At 48.9% G+C, this 12,609-nt stretch overlaps 2 protein-coding genes across 6 annotated transcripts in view; both read right to left on the reverse strand.

The window, feature by feature from the left end:
* LOC123398626 (phosphoglucomutase) overlaps nucleotides 1-12,609 on the reverse strand; it is a 43,240-nt gene that overhangs the window by 11,981 nt on the left and 18,650 nt on the right. The window lies entirely within an intron of this gene.
* LOC123398627 lies at nucleotides 6,523-8,687 on the reverse strand. Its single transcript, XM_045093078.1, has 2 exons — nucleotides 7,210-8,687; nucleotides 6,523-6,883 (listed from the first exon to the last, which is right to left on the reverse strand). The coding sequence occupies exons 1-2, from the start codon at nucleotides 8,294-8,296 to the stop codon at nucleotides 6,840-6,842; spliced, it is 1,131 nt and encodes a 376-aa protein (XP_044949013.1). The 5' UTR covers nucleotides 8,297-8,687; the 3' UTR covers nucleotides 6,523-6,839.

Here is a 12,609-nt window from a genome sequence, read left to right on the forward strand (position 1 = left end):
CACGCGTCGTTGCCGGACCCACCTCCAATTCACGCCTGATCTTGTTCTGTTGCTGCCCTCCGCCACCCATACCCGCCTCCTGTGATGTGATCTAGTCGTCGTCCGCCATCGTCGCTCCGTCTGTCCACGCAGGCGCCGCTGTGCCCGCCGCCTTGTCCATCTACGCTAGCTTGACCCTCCCTTTACATGGCTGGACCGCTCCCGGACGGCTGCTCCCAAAACAGGCGCATGTGTCCTTCCATGACGTGCGGCATCGTAGTACGTGTTGTCCACACCATCTGCTGGCCTTGTGTTCGGCTTCTTCTCCGCCGGCTTCCTCAAGCGTGTGCAAGGCTGCACTCGGTTGTCTCCTGATGGTCACTCTACACCATCTTTTGTGGGTCATGGTGGTCGCCCTTCTGCGACCCCCCCCCCCACACACACAAAGTGATTGTTGCTCTACACCAATTCCTCTCACGATTTTCACCAACGGTGTCAGTGCATATCGCTCCATCGACTACACCTCCCCCCCCCCCCCCACACACACAAAGTGATTGTTGCTCTACACCGATTCCTCTCACGATTTTCACCAACGGTGTCAGTGCATATCGCTCCATCGACTACACCTCACACAGGAACCTTCCTTTGACCTCACCTGCTCCATCGGCTTCTGCAGAACCTATTGAAGGAGAACCAAAAGACTATGTCCTTCATTGAGCAGGAGATTGCGCGACTTTGATGCCTGCTAGCGGTGCCAGCAGCGTCTTCTGGTTCTCCATCAACAGCTTCTGCTAACGACTCTTCTGGCATTGTGAGACCACGCTTTACATAGGCAGGTACATCTCCGTGGATTCTTGATACTGGAGCATCTATTCATATGACTCATGATTCATCCACTATGTCCTCCATTCAACCTCCGATTCTCGTACTCCTGTTATGGATGCAGCTTATCTCTACAAGATAGCCCAAGGAGCATATATATCCGAGCCTGAACTAGTGTTGTGGCAAGCTACATATATATATATGATTATTAAGTCTTTGCGTTTGATCTTGCTTTGAGATCCGTGTAGCATCTTTTAGGCTTGCCATTTGTTTAGTCTTCATTTGTCTACTTGCACTAGATGACTTCTTAGCACTAAGTAGTAACAATGTTAAATGTTAATATTGTGTATACGCAAGGATATATATTTGGTGGAATCTTTTTGGAGTTCATGAAGAATTTATTTTAGGAATATAAGTCTAAATCACCAACCAATTTTTTATACTATTACAATAAGTTAGTAAGTGATACTAATTTTGTATACTCTTAAGGAATCTTTTTGGTCAAGTATTTATGACCTGACATTTTGGTATCCCTAGTTTGGCACATACTCTGTTGGAATCGTATTAGTGTGATCATTAGCATGCTTCATTAATTGAATCCTGATGGAGGAATGATGATAGCATAGTGTTTGTATGGATCACGAGGCATGAATTGTTAGTGTGATCATTAGCATGCTTCATTAATTGAATCCTGATGGAGGAATGATGATAGCATAGTGTTTGCATGGATCACGAGGCATGAATTGAACGGAGATAAGATGGGATGGCACTACCACCCAGAGGGTGGCATAGTCACCGGGTGTTAAAAAGTCCACACACACACTATATATATATATATAAATATATATTACACATGACTATATATATATATATATTACACATGACTGGGGCACAAGGAAACATAGCCTAATAAGGACTCCTAGACTAATTCTAATACTCCTTAACTAATAAGGACTCCTAGACTAATACTAATACTCCTGCACACACACACACACACACACCCTTCAAATGCAAAGTGCATGCAGTGGCATTGCATTTGAAGAAGTGTAACACCAGAAAAAAATGATAATCCAAAGTCAGTGTCTTGAGAGTGTTGTCGTAGCATGAAGAGTCTTCAAAACCTATCGAGTCAAGCGAAAGAGGAGAGCGAACAAGATGGCACATCAAAGCAAGACACCGCTTCAATAGAAGATGCAAGAGAAGTATCAAGAGAAGATGGGTTGTCAAACGATGGCACATCAAGAGAATGAAGCATGGCAGGAAAAAAAAAGCCCAAGAAAACGGCGGCAAAAGAAGCTCGACGGCATGATAATGGGCATAGATCAACAATGCAAAGAGATGCCACAAAAATCCTATAGGAAGGATAATGAGCAAAAAAAAAGGCTGACAGACAAAGGTATGATAGACTCACATAGAATGAGAAACACAAAGTATCAACGGATTTGGTGGACGCGGTAGAAATAATAGAAAACTAGAAAGCACATACTGGACTAGATGCGATCGCAGCAGAAGAAAATCATGGTGGCAAGGGCCAATACCAACAGTGTTGTCGTGTGGTGCTGCAACTCATTTCTGGCGACTAGATTGTTGACTCTGGTTGTATTCTCAACTTTGACTCTTGTTTTGTTTAGGATCATCATACGAATGTTAGCCCCTGCCGTTGTAACTCCCATGGCCTCTAGAAGCTTGACTGGCTTCACCTCACCTCCGCTCCCGCCGCCACCAGTCTCCCTGCCTCTGTTGCCTCATCTACCAACTCTTTGGGCAATGGCATCATTGTCTTGGTCACTTATGTCGCTCTCATCTCTCATCCTTAGTTCGACGTGGTCTTCTCGGATCCGTCTTTGGTGGTGTCTTTAGACTGTCAGGGTTGTCGGCTTGGTAAACAAGTTAAATTACCTTATCCTCATAGCGACACTCTGTCTCGACGTCCCTTCGATCCTGTTCACTCTAATGTTTGGGTGCAGCTCCCTTTACCTCGAAAGGAGGTCATCGCTACTATATTATCTTTATAGATGATTCTCTCGACGCCCCTTTCTTGTAGTGGGATCTTATCTATCTATAAGAATTTGCGGCAATGGTTGATACACAATTTTCCACACCTATTTGTGTCTTTCATGCAAATTCTGCTGCAAAGTATATCTCTCGTAAGTTGCACGGATTCTTTGTTGAGCAGGGCACACTTGCTCAGTTCTCTTGTCCTGGTGCTCATGCTCACAATGGTGTTGCTGAGCGCAAGCATCATCGCCTTCTTGAGACAACTTGTGTGCTGATGATTGCCACCTCTCTTTTGCCTCACTTCAGCGCTAAGGTTGTTTCAACTTCGACCTCTGATCAACATTCAGGGAGGCCTGGGAGAGGGATGGGGGAAACATGGGAGGGAACGTGGCGGACACCCTTAGGGCGGTAGCTGGGAGGACGCAGAAGTGGAACCGGGAGATGAGGGAGTTGGAGGAAAGACTCAAAAGGTCTTTGAAGAAGCTGGAGGTGTGTAGGTGGGAGGATGTTTCTGAGCAGAAGGTGAGAGAGGAGACGAGGCTGCGATGTGAAGTGGAGAAACTTGAAGAAATGGTGCATATCAAGTGGAAACAACGTGCACACGTTTGGTGGCTGAGGGATGGAGATACGAATACGAAGTTTCTGCATGCATATGCCTCTAACAGAAAGAAGCAGAACAAAATCTCGGCCTTAAGGAGGGAGGATGGAGTGGTCGTGGAGGCGGTGGCAGACCTAACTAACTGTAGAAACGGGAGGGAGAGAGGAGTACCTCCAGCTCGTGTGTTTTGTGTGTGGCGGCTCGGTCTGGGTACGGGATGGCTGGGAGCCTCCTTTTAGGTCAGTCCCACTACATGGGCCTGGGCCCTAAGAGATAACTTGATGGGCTGGGCCATACCGGTTCAACACTCCCCCTCAAGATGGGTGGTAGATATCTATCATTCCCATCTTGTCACATGCCAAGTTACAATCCTTTGTTCCCAGACCCTTTGTCAAACAATCTGCAAACTGCTGCCCAGAACTGACATGAGTAAGGCTGATGACCCCGGCATCAAGCTTCTCCTTAATGAAGAACCGATCAATTTCCACATGCTTTGTCCTATCATGTTGAACTGGGTTATTAGCGATGGCTATAGCTGACTGATTGTCACACCACACCTTCAAGGGCCCCTTCCTCAGAAGTTTCAACTCGCTCAGTAGATACTTCATCCAGAGCATCTCACACAACCCTTGAGATAATGCTCTATACTCAGCTTCTACTGTTGATCTAGACACAACAGGTTGTTTCTTGCTTCTCCATGATACCAAATTTCCTCCCACAAACACGCAGTAACCAGAAGTTGATCTTCTATCATCTTGACAACTGGCCCAATCAAATCACTATAGCCATCCACATCAAGATGTCCACTCTTCCCAAACCACAACCCTTTACCCGGAGTCCCCTTCAAGTATCTCAGGATTCTGTGCACAATATCAAGATGCCCACTCCTTGGTTCATGCATGTATCTGCTCACCACCCCCGTAGCATACGTAATGTCAGGCCTGGTATGACACAAGTACAACAACCTTCCAACCAGTTTCTGATACTCTTCCTTATTCACTAGCTCTCCTGATTGTGCTGGCACTTGGTGATTTTGTTCAATCGGGGTAGGGGCAGTACGACATCCCATCATGCCCACGTCACTCAAGAGATCCAAGGTGTATTTTCGTTGGCACAAAGAGATTCCCTTCTCTGTCCGAGCCACTTCAATGCCAAGAAAGTATTTTAGGTTACCCAAATCCTTTACCTCAAACTCTTGCTCAAACAACCCTTCAATCTCTCTATTTCCTCCTCATCATCTCCAGTGATGATAATGTCATCCACATAAACAGCAAGAATGGTGATCTTCCGATCAGAGTGCTTGTAGAACATCGTGTGGTCACCGTTACACTGACCATACCCCATACCACGGACAGCACGTCTGAACCTATCAAACCAGGCCCTTGGTGATTGCTTCAGTCCATACAAGGATTTCTTCAGCCTGCATACCTTCCCCGTAGTCTCTGAAGTACCAAAACCTGGTGGTATTTCCATGTACACTTCTTCTTGCAACTCACCATGCAAGAAGGCATTCTTGACATCTAATTGGTGCAACTTCCACCCAAGCACAGGAGACCAATATCCTTACTGTGTTCATCTTTGCCACGGGAGCAAACGTCTCATCATAGTCAATTCCATAAGTTTGACTATATCCTCTGGCGACCAATCTGGCCTTATACCGTTCCACCTTCCCTTCAGGATTCTGCTTCACTTTATAGATCCACTTACAACTCACTGCTTTCTTTTCTGCCGGCAATGTGGTTAGCACCCATGTCTTGTTTTTCCTTAGTGCTTCCAACTCTTCTATCATCACTTCACGCCACCTCGGATCTTGCTTTGCAGCCTTCCAATCCTTTGGAATTGACACAGTTTGAAGGGAGGCAACAAACGCCTTATATGTGGGTGACAAAGCCTTATAAGACACAAAATTGCCAATATCAAGATCATCACAAGCATCATCCTTTAGTAGAGCCTTCCTTGCTACTTCACCCTTTCTTGCCGCTTCACGTGTAGCCTTTCGCAATGCAATGGGCAGCTCCACTGTGTCAGATGAGCTCGTCTCACTATCTTGCTGCTCCCCCTGCACTCTTGCCTCATTGCCTTGCTGCTCCCCCTGCACTCTTGCCTCATTGCCTTGCTGCTCCCCTTGCACTCTTGCCTCATTGCCTTGCTGCTCCCCCTGCACTCTTGCCTCACTGCCTTGCTGCTCCCCTTGCACGTGTGGTTGCTGTCGAGAGTACACTAGGGTGTTCGTCTGCCATCGATCCCGAACAGGAACCCGAAGAGCACCAATCTTAAGTGTATCGACGGTTGGCTCGACATGAACCTGCACATCATCATCAGTGAGAGTACTAACCGGAATTGTTCCCACTATTGGTTGGACCTGAACTTGCACATCATTAGCAGTGTTATTGCCCACAGAATCACCCTGAGTATGAGACACATCCTTCTCCCCTCTTGACCATCGTGCACATGATGTAGGTGGTCAAGCTCTGCAAATAGCAGACTGAGATCAGTCGGCGTACCATAGAATGGCTCGGACTCCCTGAAGGTAACATCCATACTCACGAACCTGCATTTTTCAGAGGGAGACAAACATTTATACCCCTGCTGACTAGAAGAGTATCCCAGGAAGACACACTTCACTGCCCGAGGATCAAGCTTTCCAACAGATGGTCGGTGATCACGAACAAAGCAAGTACTACCAAACAACTTTGGGGAAACAACAAACTTATTATCTCCAATGAGCAACTGAGACGAAGATTTCATACCTAATATCCTGGAAGGTGTCCGGTTGATCAGGTACGTGGCTGTCATAACTGCTTCATCCCATAAGAACATAGGCACATTCATGGTAAACATTAATGACCGAGCAACCTCAAGAATATGACGATTCTTCCTTTCGGCCACTCCATTCTGAGGTGGGGTGTCCGGACATGAAGTTTGATGAAGAATCCCTTGGTTAGCCATGAAATCCCCAAAAATATTGTTCACATACTCTGTACCATTGTCAGTCCTGAGCACGTTGACCTGCACCTGAAACTGGTTCTTTACAAGAGCATGGAAGTTCTGAAAACAGCTAAACACCTCATCCTTGTGACGCATCAAGTAAATCCAAGTCATACGAGAATAGCAGTCAATAAAGGTAACAAAATACTTCTTTCCATTCATTGACACTACTGGGCTAGTCCATACATCCGAATGAATGAGCATAAAAGGAGATATGCTCCTAAGCCCCTTACTCACATATGAGGCTCTTGTGTGTTTTGCATATTCGCAAGCATCACATGTCAACTTGCCCTTGCCTATTCCACACATAACATCCGGAAAGATTCTACTCATCTTATCAAAAGATACATGACCCATTCTACAATGATGGATCATCGCCTGCTTCTCCTTGTCCTCCATGGTCGCAGCACACACCAAGTCCGGTTGCACCTCCTGGTCCATGTACCAGAGCCCCCTACGCCTGGTGCCAGTCCCAACCGTCTGGCTCGTCTGTCGCTCCTGAATCAAGCACCCAAACTTGTCAAGGATCACACGACAGTGTATTTGATCAATGAGAGCACTGAAAGAGACCAAATTGACACGAAAAGCTGGCACATGCAAAACTGACGATAAGGAGATGGCTGAAGTGCATTTGACTGTGCCAACCCCTACGACAGGCTGATTGGTACCATCGGCAGTTTGTATAGTGCCCTTGTGAGTAGGAGCATGCTTATGGTAAGACTCAAACACACAGGAATTACCCGCAACATGCTTAGATGCTCCAGAGTCTAAGACCCACTCTGAAGCACTCTCATTAGGAGTAAGAAATGCCTTCATCGAATTACCTTCATCAGTGGAGGCCCAGTGAGCAAAGTCCCCATAGGCAGCCTCATCAACTCCCTTGCCCTGTGACGTCCCAGTGTCCTCTTCAACTACCATATGCGCCCTGCACCCTGAGTTTCCTGAGTAGCCACCTCTGCCCCTAGAAAGTTGACCCCCTGAGTTCCATGGGTATCCACCTCTGCCTCGAGCATACCTGCCTCTGCCAGTGCCCCCTCTGTTGTATTCCCTGCCTCTACCACGAGTTGGACATTCCCTCTTCCAATGACCTACCTCCCCACAAATATGACATTTGTTGGGATCTCCCCACTCCATGCGCTCAGTGACTGCAAATGTCGAAGCCGGCACAAACTTCACGTTTGCATGCTCAAGAGATAGCCTCACCTCCTCTTGAGACATTGTTGCAATAGTCTCCTCAATAGTTGGCAGGAGAGGTTGGTGCAACAGGGAAGCCCCCTTGCCATGAAAGCAACCTCTGAGGCCTTCCAACAGTTTCAGCACACGCCTGCGTGCAATCCACTTGCGCCCTGACTCGATGCACGCCGCATCATAGAGTTCCAGAGGATCACAGTTATCCTGCTCTGCCCACAAAGCCTGCAGCTCTGCTACATATGCCATCACTGACATGTCATCGCCTTGGCGCAGCCGACTGATCTTCCTCTCAATATGAGCAATTAGCATGAAATTACCCTTGCCTGAGTATTGGGTGGATAGAGTCTTCCATATCTCGGCGGACGTGGATAGTCCCTCCACAGAGCGACCAATGGAGGGCACCACTGAGTTCAACAACCAGCCAACAAGCACAGAGTTTATGACCTTCCACCGCTTTCCCTCCGCGGTAGTCTTGTCTCCGGGTTCATCAACCGCACCCAATAAGTGCCCATCAAGTTCCTTCTGTTCCACAGCCAGCAATGCCCTTCTGGACCAGCTCAAATAATTTGTGGCCACCTCTAGCTTCATGTCCAGGGGTGACATTTCGAGCTTCTGAGCCACTTCCTGTCGAGGAACGATGGCCCCAGAGTTGGAGTTGGACTCCGCGAGGATCTTAGCGAGCTTCTCGAAAGCAGCAGCGAGAGCATTTGGTCCAGCCATCTTTGGTGTTCCAGCAGCACCACAGCCTCACTTCTTCTCCACAGCAGAACCAACACACAGCAGCAAAAACAGCAACTCAGAGGCACAGCAGCAGGAACAGCACAACAATAGCTCCACTAACAGCACAGCAGCAGCTCCAGGAACAGACCACCACCAGCACCTTCTCCTCTAGCAGCAGCACCCAACTCCCGGTCTCCCCTGTAGTGCACACCACCACCAGCAGCAACAGCAGCTGCAACCTCCTTCTCGGGGAAACAGCAGCAGCCGCAACCCCAGACTCCAGCAGCTGCCCTTCTTTCGCTTCCTCCTCTCTCCTTCTCCCTTCCACCTCCAGAAACACAGCAGAACAGAGAGAGATAAGAGAGACGGGGCAGGAAGGAACCAGCACCAGCCGTCGCCCTGTCGCCCGCGCAGCCGCTTCTCCTCCTCGCGCGCGCGCACAGCCCGCGCACAGCCGCCACCTCTCCAGCGCGCAGGGCCGCCGTCGATCCCCACCGGACCCCGCAGCCACGCCGGCCGGCGCCGCCGGCCGTCAGACCTTGCCGGACCTGGCCTCTGATACCATGTAGAAACGGGAGGGAGAGAGGAGTACGGGAGGGAGAGAGGAGTACCTCCAGCTCGTGTGTTTTGTGTGTGGCGGCTCGGTCTGGGAACGGGATGGCTGGGAGCCTCCTTTTAGGTCAGTCCCACTACATGGGCCTGGGCCCTAAGAGATAACTTGATGGGCTGGGCCATACCGGTTCAACACTAACTATGTGGGCTCTTTCTTTCAGGAATTATTTAAATCCACAGAAGGTACCCGAACAACTAAGCTTATTGATAAAGTACACCCACGGGTGACTCGACAAATGAACGACTGTTTGAGCAACGAGTTCACGAAGGCTGAGCTGAAAGCTGCCCTGGACAGCATTGGGGAACCGGGTCCGGATGGCATGCCATCTGTAGTGTACAAGAAGTGCTGGCACTTCATGGGAGGCTCGGTCGTGAAGGAAGTCCTGAAGGTGCTCAATGGGGATCCGATGCCAGAAGGGTGGAATGACACTCTGGTGGTTCTTATACCCAAGGTGAAGAACCCTTCCCGCATAAAGGACTTAAGACCCATTAGTTTGTGTAACGTGTTGTACAAGCTGGTGTCGAAAGTCATGGCAAATCGGCTGAAACTGCTTCTACCGGAGATCATTTCTGAAAGCCAAAGTGCCTTTGTGGGCGGGAAACTGATCACTGATGATGTTCTTGTGGCATATAAGTTAATACACTTCTTGAGGAGCAAAAAAGGAGGGAAGGAGGGGTATGCTGCTGTGAAGGCGGATATGAGTAAGGCGTATGATCGTGTTGAATGGAGCTTTCTGCAGGCCATGCTTACCAAGAATGAAGCTTTATGCAGGCCATGCTTACCAAGATGGGGTTCTGCCAACAGTGGGTGGAGCTTATCATGAAGAGCGTGTCCACGGTTAAATACAAAATAAAGGTGAATGGTGCCCTGACTGCACAATTTGCACCGTCGAGGGGGCTGCGTCAGGGGGACCCTCTGTCCCCCTACCTGTTCGTTATTTGTACAGAAGGACTGTCAGCACTGCCGCGGGATGGGGAGGAGAGGGGAGTCATCAGTGGGATCAGGGTGTGCCCGGCTGCACCCAATGTTACTCATCTATTCTTTGCGGATGACTCGCTGCTGCTCATTAAGGCGAAACATCAGGAAGCTCGAGCGCTGAAGGGAATCCTGGAGCTCTACGAAAGCTGCTCGGGGCAGTGTATTAATGTTGAGAAAAGTGCGATCAGATTCAGCCCAAACGTGGACAATGAGAGAAGCAAATTGGTCATGGATGCCTTGGGTATAACGAATATGGCATGGAATGACCGCTACTTGGGTCTGCCGGTTCATGTTGGCCGATCGGTGAGGGGCACTTTTACCTACATTAAGGATAAAATCTGGGAGAGGATGCAAGGATGAATCGAGAAGTTAATCACTAAGCCGCAGAAGGAGGTGTTGGTGAAGGTGGTGGCACAAGCGATCCCAACCTTCGCGATGTCATGCTTTTACCTTACAAAAGGGCTTTGTGAGGATATAAGCTCGATGATTGGGAGGTACTGGTGGAGCCAGCAAGACAAGGAGAACAAGATTCACTGGATTGGGTGGAGGCGTTTGATCAAACTGAAGGGGGCAGGTGGGCTCGGGTTCAGGGATATCCAAAGCTTCAATGTGGCCATGTTGCCTAAGCAGGTGTGGAGACTTATCCAAAACCCGGACGCATTGTGTGCGAGGGTGTTGAGGGCTCGATACTACTCTGACAGGAATATCATGGAGGCAAAAGCGGGTCCTGGTATCTCCTACACTTGGAGGAGCTTGATGCATGGTGCTGATCTGGTGGGGCAGGGCTTCATATGGAGGATTGGCAATGGATCAAATGAGAATATCTGGCGGGATCCTTGGATCCCGAGGGCCTGGTCACTGAGAGTCATTACGCCAAGAAATGGGAATCTGCTCGAGAGGGTGAATGATCTTATTAGCCCTGTTGATGGGAGGTGGGACACACAGCTGGTGCGTGATACCTTTCTGTTTGCTGATGCTAATGCTATTCTGAATATTCCACTGAGGGATGGTATGGAGGATTTCATCGCGTGGCACTATGACTCGAAAGGGCTACATTCAGTGAAGATGGCATACAAGCTGCATGCGCAGATTTCAGGGCTGAATGGTGATGAGAGGGGCAGCACCAGTTCTAGAGGCCAAGGAGACTTAAGGGCAGGCGCTGATAGGTTCTGGACGAGAATATGGAAATTGGCATGTCCTGGAAAGATCAAAATGTTTGTCTGGCGATTAGCACATGATTCCCTTGCAGTTCGAGCCAATCTGACAAGGAAAGGAATGGTGTTGGAGGATGAGCGGTGCCCAATGTGAGGGTACGTTCGCGAAGATAGTGCACACCTGTTCATAAAGTGCAAGAAGGTGAAAGAGGTGTGGCGGGACCTGGAACTGGAGGGCACCAGGATGAGGATGTAGAACACAATCACGGCAGGAGAGGCTTTAAACATCATCTGGGAACTACCAGAGAGGAAAAGGTTGGAGGTGTTCCACTTTATGTGGCATTGGTGGAACAACCGGAATAAAAAGAGGAATCGAGAGCAGGTGAAATCTGGGCAGGTGATCGCTCATGATGCTCGGGTGAGCAGAGCCGAGTACATGGAGTTGTGGCTGAAGAAGGAGAAGAGAAGGAACACGGAGGAGAAGGCCACGGCAGGAGAACCTGAAATTCAACGTTGATGCGTCTTTTGTCCCTGAGACAAATACTACGGCGTGGGGTGTCATTGCCCGGGATCATGCAGGGACTGTGGTAGCATGTAAAGCAGGATGAACCTTCAATGCCTCTGATGCATATGCGGCTGAGCTCTGGGCTATGACCCACGCCTTTGATCTCGCTTCTGAGCTGAGGGCTTCTAGGGTGGAGATGGAGTCAGACTCCGAGCTGCTTGTTAATGCGGTGAATAAACCCTGCATGGATTTCTCCGAGCATGCGGTGGTGCTGGACGACCTGAAGATGCAGATGTGGATGTGGTTCTCCTTCTGTGAAGTGAAAGTGTGTTGTCGGGAAGCGAACATGGCTGCTCATAGTTTAGCTAAACTAGGTGTTGCTTGTGATGCTGACCACTATGCTCTGCACTGGGAGTGAGTATGATGTTCCGACACAAGTTGCCGAGTTTGTAAGGGGCGATTTACCCATGCCGTATTAATGCAATTGCATAACTTTCAAAAAAAAAACATTCAACCATCCTCTGCTCTACAGGGTGGCATTCCCTTTGAGTGTTTATTACCGTTCACCTGACTATTCAGCGCTTCATTTGCCCCCCCCCCCCCCCTGAATGCACCAAATGATCGCTCAATCTGTCAAATGTGCCTTCTTAGGATACAGTGATGAGCATAAGAGCCATCGTAATTGGGATCTTGTCGGTCATCGGATGCATATTTCTTAGGATGTTACTTTTGACGAGTCTCGTCCCTTCTACCCGTGTCCATTCTCCTCGACCTTTACAGTGGCGATGATATCCCTTTCCTCACTTTTCCCGACACACCTATCACTACTGTTGAACCCTTGTCCACCCATCCCACTACTCCTACTTCTCCGACTGCTCCTACTTCTCCGATTGTCGTAGATCTGATGCCGACATCTCCTATGGTTTCCTCACCTCGCTTGACACGGGATTCTGCACCTTCATCCCCGGTGGCTCCTCGTCCCCATCACCTGAGTCTATCTAGGTGATTCCTCCTCGTATTCTTCCCTCTTTTCCTCACTATTATACTCGTCGCCAGCATGTTG

Source organism: Hordeum vulgare, chromosome 5H (genome assembly GCF_904849725.1).
Source record: "Hordeum vulgare subsp. vulgare chromosome 5H, MorexV3_pseudomolecules_assembly, whole genome shotgun sequence".
NCBI lineage: Eukaryota > Viridiplantae > Streptophyta > Magnoliopsida > Poales > Poaceae > Hordeum > Hordeum vulgare.